This window comes from Gymnoscopelus microlampas, assembly GCF_963454915.1.
Source record: "Gymnoscopelus microlampas genome assembly, chromosome: 6".
Taxonomy (NCBI): Eukaryota; Metazoa; Chordata; class Actinopteri; order Myctophiformes; family Myctophidae; genus Gymnoscopelus; species Gymnoscopelus microlampas.
Window position 1 is genome coordinate 33626382 of NC_139943.1, and position 14817 is coordinate 33641198.

Below are 14817 nucleotides of genomic sequence, written 5' to 3' on the forward strand. Positions count from 1 at the left end.
GACTGTAATAAGATTGATGGAAGCAGTAAGCGTGAGGTCCTCTCTCTTCCTGTGTGTGTTCATCATAACATGACAGCTATAGGCTCCACTCGTTTGTCCTTCTATCGTTCTCCTTCACCGCTGGCACCGTCTCATTCCTCCACATGTCGGATGGAAACCTTGTATGTCCAAAGCCGTTCCTGTTTTTTGCTATATAAAACCCCCAGCACTTTTGTATGATGAAGCAAGCCATTCATTTACGATCTCTCTGTTTCTACCTCCCATTTGATTTGATTTTATTAGACGTCATACAGGAAAATCACATGTTACATGTTCATCGGAGAAACTTCAAGGATACAAACACAAGAAAGTCATGCGACTTATTTCCATTGTGGTCCTTGGGCTGAGACAAACAATACATTGCAACAAAATACAGACAGTACAGCAATAAATAAAACAATCAAGTGCTACACTACCTACAGCATAAATACATAGGATCGCATTACAAATATAATGCGTGTGTGCGTGTGTTAATAAGCATGTGCAGCAGTTGTATCTGGTTTGACAGCAATGTAACCTTCTTCTGATCGGTGTCTGGATCTATTATGTATTGAGCTGTGTGTGTGTGTGTGTGTGTGTGTGTGTGCGTGTGCGTGCGTGTGCGTGCGTGCGTGCGCGCGTGTGTGCATGTTACATAGCCTCAGATATCTGTTAAATGGTTTTGCATTGACCCAGCTGTCAATCTCTGAAACTGAGACTTTCTGTCTCTGTGCAACTGATTTGGTGTGTGTGTGTGTGTGTGTGTGTGTGTGTGTGTGTGTGTGTGTGTGTGTGTGTGTGTGTGTGTGTGTGTGTGTGTGTGTGTGTGTGTGTGTGTGTGTGTGTGTGTGTGTGTGTGTGTGTGTGTGTGTGTGTGTGTGTGTGTGTGTGAGTGTTCTTGCGTGTGCTAGACGTAAAGGCAGACAGTTTAGATTGATTTAGTTATTTTGTGTTTCAGTTCATTCATACGATGACCTTACATACATGAGACATCGTGCTTGTGTGTGTGTGTGTGTGTGTGTGTGTGTGTGTGTGTGTGCGTGTGTGCGTGTGTGCATGTGTGCTTGTTTTTCCTATGTTTTTTGGTGTGTGTATTGCTGACTCAGACAAGCCTGTGGCTGCAGCCTGTGTCCTATCAGAGCTGACATTAGATTATCCTCACAGATTGAACAGCAGATTAGATTAGAAAGAGAGGCTCTAATAAAAGGGTCAGGAAATGAAATAGAATTAAGAGCGTAATGGAGGACCACGTCAGTGCTGCTAACTAACGCTTATGGAAAGCTCCCGAGGCCTGTCCTACAGAGCAGGACATGCCACACGTTGTGAGCTTGTGGATTGGCTTTTCTTTATCGGTGCTTCTCAAAGTCAAGGACCCCCAAATTGATTATTTGGCACCGGGCCCCCATCTGAAAAAGCTTTGTGCCAGGGACCCCCAGAAGAGAAGACGTATTTATTTATATAAATCAAATATTTGTAAAAAGTGTTTTTGAATATCCAACATATAAATGGATAAAGTAGTTTAACGAACACTAACGTTGAGTATATTTGACCCAATATAATATATTCCATAAAGAAATACTTCAGTATAGTATACAATACATGGCAAATTGAGGTACTCTTCTTTAATGTTTCAATATAACATATCGCAAAAAAATAAAAACATCATCGGGGGGGCCCTATAAAAAAAGTAATACCATAATAAGACCATAATAAGGGATAAGTGAGCCTTGTCCAGTGAAGGCACAGACTGACAACTCTCTATCAAACATGTGAGAAAAATAGGACAATCAAATGAGCAAGAGCTAAAACAAATCAGTGTATCAATTAAACAAGATCCATTAAAACAAGAGCTTGTGCGCATGTTACCAACAGAATCCTGTATGAGGGAATACCAAGGGTGAGCGAGAAGATTGCTGTAAGGAGAATGAGACTAGCAGGACACCGAGAGCTGCCAGCCAGCAAACTGGTGCTGTGGGAACCAACACATGGGCACCGGTCAAGAGGACGCCCCACACTAACATACGTGGACACGCTCAAGAAGGATGCAGGAGCCCATAGCACCAATGAGCTGGCCAGATGTATGGAGAATCGGGATGACTGGAAGCAACGATGGAGGGCTCGTCTGAGGACGACCTAGAGAGTACAAATAATTGACAACAAGTAGGCAAGGCTAAGTGGAAGGGTCAGGGTGGTGTTTCCTGAAGAAGTGGGTTTTCAGCCTGCGGCGAAAGATGGGCAGTGACTCTGCTGTCCTGACATCAGTGGGGAGTTCATTCTACCACTGTGGGGCCAGAACAGAGAAAAGCCGCGACTGTGTATAAAAAACAGACTATATCATCATCTGTTTTTATGTCTGGTGACTACCGTCCAGGACAAACATACAAAAGTAATTTAAAAATGAAGTTCAGATAAGTATTACAAAGCCCCATAGACAGTCTTCCATTCCCACAAAACACGAGAGCTGGAGGGCGGAAGAAAAAACCTAATTAGTACTGGTCCTAAAGGATTATCTTCCATAAAATGTACAAATTGTCCCCATATTTCAGCTCGGGCCATTGCAGCAGGGCCTATTTCTCTTTATCCTCCCCACCCGCAAGTGCTGAGAAAGGGCAAATAGGTTGAGTGGAGTCTAACGTGACGCTTTAGTTCCATGAGTGCACTTTGCAAGCCGCCACCAAGAGACACGTTTTATATTCATGAGCGTGTGACCTTAACACACTGTCCCCTGCACCACCCCTGCAATGATTTATGGGACGCAGAGGTTGTGGGCGGCACGGGCTGCATGATGTGGTGTGTGTTGTTTACATCCATCCCCCCAACCCCCATCCCCCCCCCAGACCCCATCATCGTCCCACCTCGGCCTCGCAGACGGGTCGTTATACAGCGAGTGCACACAACACCAAGCATAAAACAAATACGGCTTAATCCTGGCTCTCAACCTCTGATGTGAGCAACATGAGGACATGGTTTGTACCGACGGGAGGATTTTAACCACTTATGCCATTGGATAATTGGTTGGGCGGCGAATAGCGAAATTCACTTTTTTTATTTAGCATAAATAATTTAACAGCATTCTGTGTTAGTGCTCTATCTGCCTGGAATGAGCTCCAGAAGTCCCTAAAAATCAGACCACTGCCTTCCTTGGGTCAATATAGGGCAATGGTTTCCAACACTTTTGTTCCAGACTGTAATTGTTTTATTTAATTTCCGGCCTATCTGTTTTAGTTCTTTGAATACAATACAATAATACGCATGTTGAGTATTCCCTGTCTTCTGATTCTATATTCTTATATTGATGTATATAAATGTTCCTGTTGATTATGTTCTGTATCTCGGCTACATTGAAAATGATGGCTTGCCCCTCAACTGTACTCCGAGTTGAAATAAAGGTTATGATGATTTAAAATTGAACATTTCTGCAAGTTTGCCCAAAATGGGGATGCCAGGTTTAATGCGGTTAAACCATCATAACGCTGTCGGGCAGAAGGACCCCTGGGGACCCCACTTTGAGAACCACTGCTTTGTGCTTGCCTCGGTTTGGTGAGATTATTTCCGATTCACATTCTCCCAAAGTTCTTTGTCGGAAGAGGACATGGAAGAGAGAGACGAGGGGAAAACAATTTAAAATAAATACAGAAAATGCTAGAGACTAGCTCATAGTACTACAGCATATCTCTGTGATTCAGTGCCCATGAATATGGAGGCGCCACAATAAATGACTCTAAAGCTCACCGTAGCAAATACTGTTCTGCAAATTACCCAGCTGCATCAGAGGAAATCATCATTATCATATTAAAGGGGTGTACTGAAATACCAAATGATCCTGAGCAGGAACACTGGGGAATGCCTTAAGGATGCACGTTTAACCACGCACCGCATGCAGAGGCATGCCTGTGCGCACATAGGCATGGAAGCACACAAGCACGCACGCACGCACGCGTGCACACACACACACACACACACACACACACACACACACACACACACACACACACACACACACACACACACACACACACACACACACACGTACAAGATTATTTATTGACCTTCATGGCCTTCACATTAAATTCCTGAGTGCCAATTTACATAACTCTGAGAGTGTACAAATGTAACTAAATTTGGAATGCTTTCTCACACCCATTGTGTCAAATGGGTGACAGGGGCAAGATTTGACATTGCGTCAACCATTTGTCATGCCTGTCCTGTCCTGTCCTCTCCTGTCCTCTCCTGTCCTGTCCTGTCCTGTCCTCTCCTGTCCTGTCCTGTCCTGTCCTGTCCTGTCCTGTCCTGTCCTGTCCTGTCCTCTCCTGTCCTGTCCTGTCCTCTCCTGTCCTGTCCTGTCCTGTCCTGTCCTGTCCTGTCCTGTCCTGTCCTGTCCTGTCCTGTCCTGTCACATGGCAAGCTGAAGAGGACGTATGATTTAGGATTCTGCAAACCTCTTGGTATACAACTGGAACAGCGCTGACAACTCAACTGAATTTGAGGTTAAATATAAACACAAGGGGGTGGTAGTTGCCATGCCCTGAGACCCCAAATGACACCCCTTAGTGCTGTCTCCTTACACGGGTGATGCAACGGGTGCCTCCCCCCCAACCCCACCCACCCCCACCCCCACCATACTATAGCACGACCTGACAGTGACAATATCGTCGCTGCCGGGGGGAAACCTCCAAAACTAATTCTAATTCTTAAAGAATTCTAATAATAGTAGTAAAAGCAGATCGAGATCAAGAAGAGGTTTTTGCCCGACAGCAACGACATGTTGCTATACACAACTATATGTGTGGGACTGTCTCAGATTATTCTTCTGGAAAATAGTTTTTTTTATTAACATGGCAAACTGTAACATAGTTCAATAGAGAGCCATCTGATCATTCCTGGGAATTCATAACATCACACCAGTTTTGTCTATTAGTGGATTTGTCTATCGCTGTTGTTGGGCAGAAACCTCTTATCTAAATGTTTTCGAAGCGGCGCATTTGAGCTTGATCTGCTACTTTTGCTACTTTTCAATTAGAATCCTGAAAAGTAACAGTTTTGAACATACAGTATGAGGTTTCCACCCGACATAGACGATATACTCTGTGGGAACCTCCTGATATCAGACAGAAATGTGAGATGCTTCCACTGGGCAACAGACTTGTAAACCAGCCGGAGCACAGAGTCACACTAGACAGATATTTAATTGCTTCCCCCTGGGCCAGGCGCAAGTCTTTATTTTATCAAAATAGGTTACAGAGCGATGTTCAGGATATTAAGTTAATACTCTGCTGAAGCAATGCATGGCAGGGGATTGCAGCCGCTCCGGGATGGCGGGGTGTGTGTGTGTGTGTGTGTGTGTGTGTGTGTGTGCGTGTGCGTGCGCGTGCGTGCGCGTGCGTGCGTGTGGCCGTGCGTGCGTGTGGAGAGAGTTAATGATGTGTCTCAACCAGTGACAGATGCTGGCCTATTAGTTCAGATATGTTAATGAATAGGCCTGGGCATTGTTAGTCTAGGGCCAATGAGGTAAGTGTGTGTGTGTGTGTGTGTGTGTGTGTGTGCGCGTGTGTGAGATATAAAACGTGTCTCTTGGTGGCAGTGCACTCATGGAACTAAAAAGAGAGAGAGAAAGACCGTGGTCTCAAACAAATATGTTTGAGTAGTTGTACTTTACTTGAGGTTTTTTGGAGGTTTATGACTTTCACTCTACTACATTTCAAAGACAAATATTGTACTATTAATATTTTATTCCGGACATATTCCAATACATATCTGGGAAGGAACCCCCGCGACACAAACTTACATTATGAAATACCCACTTAACAAAATATACTTTTTTAATACTATATCATTTTTTAATACTTAAGTATTTTTAAAAGCAAGTACTCCAGTACTTTCAAGTCTAAATTTGACTGTGCAACCGTGACCAGGAGTATCTATACTTTTGAGTCAAGTACTTGAATTGAGTACTTTGTCCAAACGCGTGCGTGCGTGCGTGCGTGCGTGATTCCTTACCGGGGGGGAACAGCAACACACACAGCTTGAATCTGAACCATGTCCCACTCTCACCAGGAGTGTATGGTAGCTTATATTAGAAGTGCATCTCATCTGAAGCCTATCAAATGTTTATTCATCAGAGACGTTGTTATCTTGTTAATGGTGTCAGAGGTAATGTTTTATTCACAGCCTCTCACTGATAATATGCTGACCGGCCGCTCCTTCATGGTCCTCTCAGCTGTAGCTTGTCTGCATTGTAATGTGATTGAAGTAACATCCAGTGTGTTGGAAAGTACCTCACAACCTATATTGCAAGTACTCTTACTGTGTTTGAGTGGCTTTGTCATGCACTTTACCTTAGATAAACTTTTTGATCAAGTATCTACTCAGCTACTTTTGGAATGGCAAGTTATTATATTCTCATGTGACAATCAGTTTTAAAATAGCAGATCTACAAGCTCACAACCATTTTGTGACTTGAAGAGGGATTGCAAATTCATTTTGGAATGCTAACCATCATGATATAACCATATGAAACTTATTCAAAGTAGTCTACTGGCCCATGGAGCTTTTATTTCTATGTTTATACTGTATTACGATGTTAGTTTTCTTTTTTACCCGATCTTACTGGACTGCCATGACAAACCAGTAAGCTATTTTCAAGAGTGTGTTGCACAGAAAGACCCCCAATTAATATGATCTCTCTCTCTCTCTCTCTCTCTCTCTCCATCTCTCTCCATCTGTCCCCTCTCTCCCCAGCCTGATCTCTTCCAGACGCTACTACTTTGAGGTCCTACACAAACAGGATGACAAGGGCTCGGACCACGTGGAGGTCGGGGTAAGTGGGAAGCGCTATGAGACCACAAAAATCTCACACCGTCTTTCTCTCTCTTTCTTTCTGTCTCCGTCTCTCTCTCTGTGAGTGTTTGTGTCCGAGGTAGAGAGGTGCTCCTGTGTTATCCATTCCAATTGTTCCATGTGCTGACATGCTCATGGCCCAGTGAGAGCCCCCTGGTTGGGGCCATGGTTCCCTGTGTCACCAGGACAAACCTCTGGTCCCCGTGCAGAGCGGCGCAGGACCGCTGCTAATTATACTACATATCTTTACTGTCTTCAGTGGTGGAGAGTGTGCTTGAATACTGTACTTAATTAGCTCCGGTCCATAGCGTTAGTTAGTTAAGGAGTTCTCCTTAACGCTATGTTACTTTTCAGCCATTGCTCGCATACCCCCGGTAATGTAACCTCTCGACTGTAGTAAAAAATATATATACACACTCGCTACTCACCAAATCAAAGACTGTTTTAAGATGTTGAAAGCCTACTTTCCTTAGTGGGAACACTCTGAACCCCCCACCTCCCGTCTAAAATACACTTTTTGGCCAGAAAAGAAAATATCCCACCGGATGGAGAAAACAAATGTGTTATTCCACTGCGCCCCCTACAGATCTGGTCAATGGAATTTTCCCATACTTATGACTTCCACTCCATTTCATTACAAAGACTATAATTGTACTTCACTATTGACTCCACTACTTAACATTACATTCTCTCTTTCCGCTGCACTTCCGCACGCGCTTCTTTGCCCCAGTCAGCGTCTTCATAAAGTTCTCCCCCCTCACCCTTTTGTAAGTTTAATTTCCTGCCGTTTGCCTCTTGCCTCTGCCTTCATGGCGTCTCTCTGCACCGGGGCCGTTCCGGGGCCCGAGGCGTGCATGCTCAGAGAGTAGCGGGGGCAAATTTTTAAGAGCAAACGTTTTAAACGGGAGCGTGGTGTATTAGGAGTGGGAGGGCAAGATGGAAGGGAAAGATCAGTAGGACGCATCTCTCCCTCAGCAGGCTCCAGGTGATCGGAAGCCTCCACATCCGTCCCTCCTTCCAGAGAACTGTAAAGTCATTTACTTTTTCATACTCTTCCTGCACTGTAGCTGTACCTTCCTTGCGACCGCCTTTCTGCCTCCCTCCATACTTGGGTGGGCCAGTGGATCCCAAACCTTTCAGCTCAAAACCCAAAAGATACATTTGGCATCTCCCCGTGACCCAAACATACAATTATCCACTTAACACATTCACTGCCAGGTATTAATTAATTAATTAATCCGCCACTGCCAGCGTTTTTACCTTATTTTGACGATCCACGGAGACCCACAGAAGCCACGATGTGGACACGGATGTAAACAAAAGCTGTCTGGGGGAGGACGAGGGTCTCTTCTATCCACCGGAACAAGAAGAAATCCGAGCTAGATGTGTTTTTCTAAATCTCATAACATTAAGTGGACAGGGTTATTTTTGGGGGGATGACGTCGTTTCCGGTTCTATCGTTCTCTGGCAGTCAAGGCATCATTCATAGGTTGTCGAAGAGCGCCCTCTAGCGTAATCACTAATCACAGGGAAAGAGAAGTGAAGGGGAAACGATGAAACAAAAGTATTGATTGATCGATGCTTCACTGCATCAAGCGGAGCGCTGAAAAAAGTTAGTCGTGCCAGTCACGCAGTGACAAGTGACAGCTGTCAGTCTGTAGCTTCATGTCTCTGGCTTCCATGGAAAATGACTTGTAGCTATGTGACCACTGAAGTGAATGCAACGTCACATTCACATTCAGAACTTTGTTGGCAGGCATTGAACTTCATCCAAGGAGATCAGTCACGCAGCGACACAGCAATACTGCGAGCAAACACCATTATTGAGACGCCAATAAACAATTATCTCTAGCCCTGTCACTGTCCTTACCCCCTGTCACTGTCCTTACTTTCACTCTGTCTCCTTGTTGTCACCTTTCCCAGATCTTTTTAAGCAGCAGTACATGAGAGGCTGTGTTATGTGGTGATTATAAAGATCATCGCTACGGGTGTTGCTGCTATGGTTTCAGCTTAGCTAGTCCTTGTTGAGCCCAGGTGGGCTCGATGCGGTTGCCTTTGGATTTCAGAACAGACCTTCCAGTGAGGGGTGACTGTGATGAGGCCGATTTTACAAATGCCTTCTAAGCCAGTAGTTCTTTCGCGATTTTTCAAAAATGTTCGTGCCGGGCTGCGAGCTTGTGCATCTGCTATTTTTGGATAGCCAACGCTATCTACATCTAGAATGACACAGATTCTTGCCTGGTTTTAATGGGTCAAAGCCTTCACACACAGGGGACTAAGATGATCGCAGATGAGACTGATGTGTGTGGGTCAGAGACGGATTGAGACTCAAGGCTGGGTCAGTTATCTTCTAGAGCCCCAACCCCACCCCACGGTATCCAGTTATCCAGTAAAGCAGGTATCCAGAGCGGGCAGTTGGGAGGCCGAGCAACCACACTATTCAACCATACTACTGTGGCATGTGTGGCTGAAGAAATCACCTTTGAGTGTTAACCTTTATACTGTACGTAATAATATTTGATGTAAATATATATGGCCCCAGGGGCCCCTGGTATAGTTTACAATGGACCAAAATGGAAACAAGCCCCCTTTGGGCTTTTTGTGTTTTTTAGCATAACCTTTGACTGTACTACCTGTACTGTTAATACATTTGTTAATAAGGCCCCTGAGCACCAGCCCCATTAGCCCAGAGTGGTCCATAATCCTTCAATGCTGTGGGTGTTTGTTAGTACAGTATGTACTGTACGTACACCTCAAGCGATGACACATTTAACTAGTCAGAGAACCACAACGTCTTGAACGATAAAGGGTTATTTATTTATGTATTGAAAGAAAATGAATGGTGATAGAAGATGAATGCGTAGTTAGAACATTAATGTTGGTTGGAATGGGAGTTGAAGTGTCCGCATCAGAACGAATGAAGGGCTGTGGGTTGATTTGATTAGGGTTTAGATACAGTGGCTGATTGGTATGCGGGGAGGAATCATCTTGACAGGCGTGCCAAGTCCATTAAACCTGGTATCCCTATTTATTTATTTATTTCAACAATAGCAGATCTACAAGTTTACAACGCATTGCAAGCTTTGCAAGCTTGTAGATCAGCTCTTTCCACTATTAAATATACAGCGTAGAGCAGCGGTTCCCAAAGTGGGGTCCAGGGACCCTCCTTGAGAGGTCTGTAACTCTTGAGATTGTACACATTTGTACACTCTTCGAGTTATGGGGGGGGGGGTCCTTGAAATTAAAATGTTTGCGAAGCACTGGTATAAAGCTCAAGTGGTTAAGGCTTTAACCAACAACAGTTGGCTCATACGCATGCTGTCCTAGAAGATGGATAGGATGAGAGGGAGGGAGGGCAGAGGGAGAGCTCTTACCTCAGTGTTTGGTGATAATTCTTATTCACACCATCAGCTCTCCCATCATGCCATGGAGATGGCCAATCAGCATGACCGTGATCGTGTGTACACAGAGGCAAGGTCATGTGCAAATCTGTCTTCCATTCCAATCACTCTCTCTCGCTCACTTGTTTTTGCTCTCTCCATTTCTCTCTTTTCCCCCTCCCCTCTCTCCCCTCTCTCTCCTCTCTCCCCTCTCTCCCCTCTCTCCCCTCTCTCCCTCTCTCCCTCTGATTGAGCAGCCAGCGTGCCATGAGGCGTTCAAAGTTAGTTTGCACTGGTAAAAATAAATTAATGAAGCAGATAAAAGCTCGGTTGCAAATCAAGACTGTGTGTGTGAGCGTGCTTGAGAGCACTCGTCTGTGTGTGTGTGTGTGTGTGTGCGTGTGCGCGTGTGTGTATCTGTGTGTGCACTGCACACTCACACGCTAACCTCGCACCCAGACACGCTGTCTTAGCCAGGTCCCCTTCCTGTGATTTAGCAGTGGAATACATTTCACACCTTGACAAAAATAGCAGATTTATGGTTGACCAGCCCACAGCAGCATTAGCCTATAGGGCTCACATAAATCCAGCCCAACCCGGGCCACTCATTTGTTAAGTAGCAGATAGTAGTAGACAGACTCACACGGCTCCACAGTGTTTTGTTTCCGAGCCGAGACTAAGATAGCGCTGTTTTTTTAAAGCCCCCAGCTTGTGGAGGCTAAAAAAGACACAGAGTAAATAGCAGATTGTGGTGCTATTATAGTGGATTTTGAGAGTCAGAGAGAGTTATATTACAACCTCTTGGCCCCTGAAAAAGTGAGATAAATCACGCTTTGTTTGCCTGTGTCCTTTCATTCAGGATGAATGACGGAAAATGGTTTTAGACCAGTTTTAGACGGGAGGGGACAGGTTAGGAACACATTGTACCCTCCAGGGAAGCAAAACAAGCGTTTTTATAAGTATGAGCACACAGCAAAGTCCCCTCAGAATTAGTTTGACTCTGAGGGGATCAAAATGTACCTTCTGAGGGTCAAACGAACACACAGGATGACTGTGTGGCAGGCAAGTGAATGAGAAGATTGCTGTTATACCACTTCCAGTGTGTTTTCAACCTATTTTGGGGCGTATCATTATAGGCAAACAATTATTTGAATCCATCAGCCCAGGTTAGAAGGTTTGGGAATAAAACAAGAGAGGCGAGGTTGAGATGGTTTGTTTGGACATGTACAGAGGAGGAATGAGGGGTACTTTGGTTGAAGGATGCTGAAAATGGAACTGCCAGGAGAAGAGGAAGGCCAAAGAGGAGGTTTTGTGGATTCAGTGAGAGAGGACATGCAGGTGGCTGGAGTGACCGAGGAAGACGCAGAGGACAGAAACAGATGAAAACTGGTGACCTGTTTTGACAACTCCGATTGTAATTAGCCGAAAAGAAGATTATAGGCAAAACAAAACAAAAAAGCAAAATAGCAGATCACATTGTAGATCGGCTATTTTCGCTGCGTGACACTATCGACAAAGTATAGAATAAGGCTTAAGCCATTGGTTCTCTAAAGTGGGGTCCTGGGACCCCCCAGGGGTCCTGGATGGGGTTCCAGGGGGTCCCCAGCCAAAGTAGTTAACATAGCACCACAATCCTCTTAACCCCTTTATCCATTTATATGTTGTACATCTGCTATTTTGGAAAATATTTGAAATGTATCGAAAATGTTTGGAAAACTTTGAATAATAATTTTGAATTCTTTCACTCAAATCTTCTATTCTGGGTGTCCCAGGTACAAAACCTTTTCAGATGGGGTGGGGGGGGGGGGGTGGTCCGCGGCCAAATATGTATCAATTTGGGGGTCCTTGTCACAAAAAGTTTGAGAACCACTGGTGTAAGCGGTTAATAGTCACTCTGAGCTCTACTGTACGTACTGTAGCTGTTCCACTGCTCTAATGAGCTCACCGTTTCCCCGCAATTAACATCAAATGAGAGGGCTTTATTTTTTCCTGTACATTGTTTATTATGAGTGATGGTGGAACACGGGAAAACGTTAGAGGGTGTAATTACCCGTGGAGCAAGTTGAGTTGGCTCAATTCCCTCTGGACCTTTCTTAAAACTAAAAAGCCCTTTTCTACTGACCGACGGAAAAAATGCCAGGTCTGCGTCTTGTTCTGACGGGCGTTTGGCCATAAAACTGTCTGATTGAGAGACTGAGAGAGAGAGAAGAGAAAGTCAGGCCTTAATTAGTTGTGGACATTTTATGGAGTGGTGGAGGTGTGAGATTTAAATGCTGCCTGTCGTCTCTGTCGTGTGGAAACCTCATGTGGAAACCTCGTATGTCCAAACTGTCGATTTAAGAAAAAACACAAAAAGATGTGGAGATAAGAGGTTTCTGCCTGACAGCAACGTTGTGTTTTAATGGTCCAGGTTTTACCTCTTGACTCAAACACCAGTTAGTTCACACACTCAGATGTTCAGAGTAAAGGAAACTGTGCTGTTAGGACAAAACATAATGACACAAATTAATTTACTGTTTTTTGAGTGGTGCCAACCACTCCTACATTTGACTTTGTCCGTGTGTCCGTATGTCTGTCCGTCCGTATGTTTGAGCACGGCTAATTGGTCAAGCTTCACGTGACACGTGACAATATGTTGTCACGTGTCACGTGACAACATATTGTTGCTGATTGCAACACAAGGATGCAACCAGTTACACTTTCAAAGGCACCACTCTCTTCACACTGGGTGTGATTTTTAGCGGCGCTAGCCGCTCTATACCTTTAGGTATAGAGCGGATATTAGCCCTCTATACCTGGCTTTTGCGTCAACGTTCTGATTGGTCAGGTCCGTCAACGTTCTGATTGGTCAGGCTCGCCAACGTTCTGATTGGTCAGGTCCGTCAACGTTCTGATTGGTCAGGCTCGCCAACGTTCTGATTGGTCAGGTCCGTCAACGTTCTGATTGGTCAGGCCCGTCAAGGTTCTGATTTGTCAGGCAAGGGGACTATTCATGACATCACTATGATGTCAAGGTTTATTTTTAGCGGCGCTATCGGATATTAGCCCTCTATACCTGGCTTTTGCGTCAACGTTCTGATTGGTCAGGCTCGCCAAGGTTCTGATTGGTCAGGTCCGTCAACGTTCTGATTGGTCAGGTCCGTCAACGTTCTGATTGGTCACTATTCATTACATCACTATGTTACTATTCATGACATCACTATGATGAAAAAAAAAGAAAAGCTCCGTGCAGATAAAAATGCCATGCAGGAACTGAAGAGGATGGAGAGTGTGTCCATTAACATCAACCCTACAGAATGGGAAAAGACACATGAGTGGGCTGTGGAGGTGGCAGCTCTCAACTGCCATTCCCTAGTACCGAAATTGGAAGAAATTAAAGAAGACCCTGTTCTGGCTTATGCTGACATTATATGCCTCAGTGAAACATGGCTCACACACAACAACTATGTCCCATCTCTGCAGATTGATGGCTTTTCACTCCATCTAAACAGTATTGGACATGGCAAGGGATTAGCCACTTACTACAGAACAGCAACACTAAAACATCACACAGATTTCACGAGTGACACGATGCAAATCACCATGATGGTCTCAACAGACATAGACATAATCAGTGTCTACAAAAGCAAAGGACATACATCCTCGATCCAGAATGTGACACGGTTAATCGACCCAATCAAAACAACTCTGATATGCGGTGATCTCAACATATGCCTTGGTGAAAACCCCAACAACCACGTATCAGAATCTCTTCAGAAACTAGGCTTCACTCAACTCATACAAGAAGCAACCCACTTTGAGGGAGGACACATAGACCACGCGTACTTCCGAAACAACGGACAAGTCACTGCACATCCATCTCTGTACAGTTCATACTACACAGCAAAAGACCACGATGCTTTGCTAATAACACTAAGGTCAATATAAAGACTCTGGGTACGGATTATAAATTGTATACATTATTTCATAAAACATAAATATCTTTCTGGTACCACATGTATACACAAGGATTATTTTTTATTTCCTCTTGTTTTTTTTTGTATACATTTTTATTTTCTCATGCTTTTCCCCCTTCTTTTTTTGTATGTATTTTTAACGGCGATGGTCCTGCTCTATACCTGGCTTTTCCGTCAACGTTCTGATTGGTCAGGCCCGTCAAGGTTCTGATTGGTCAGGCCCGTCAAGGTTCTGATTGGTCAGGCCCGTCAAGGTTCTGATTTGTCAAGCAAGGGGACTATTCATGACATCACTATGATGTCAAGGTTTATTTTTTATTTCCTCATGTCTTTTTTTGTATATATTTTTATTTTCTCATGTTTTTTTTGTATATATTTTTATTTTCTCATGCTTTTCCCCCTTCTTTTTTTGTATGTATTTTTAACGGCGATGGTCCTGCTCTATACCTGGCTTTTCCGTCAACGTTCTGATTGGTCAGGCCCGTCAACGTTCTGATTGGTCAGGCAAGGGAACTATTCATGACATCAATATTATATCATGAATACAAAATTAGATGGTTTATATAAACTGTAAAAGTCCGGAACATAAACACTCTGGGTACGGCTTATAAATTGTATAGATTATT

At 44.2% G+C, this 14817-nt stretch overlaps 1 protein-coding gene across 1 annotated transcript in view; it reads left to right on the forward strand.

Moving 5' to 3' along the window:
- The window catches only part of b4galnt4a (beta-1,4-N-acetyl-galactosaminyl transferase 4a), a 331744-nt gene that overhangs the window by 276986 nt on the left and 39941 nt on the right, over window positions 1–14817 (forward strand). Inside the window, exon 8 of the mRNA XM_084059091.1 lies at window positions 6757–6835. Within this exon, the coding sequence (XP_083915217.1) occupies window positions 6757–6835 (79 nt within the window). The remainder of the gene's footprint in view (window positions 1–6756; window positions 6836–14817) is intronic.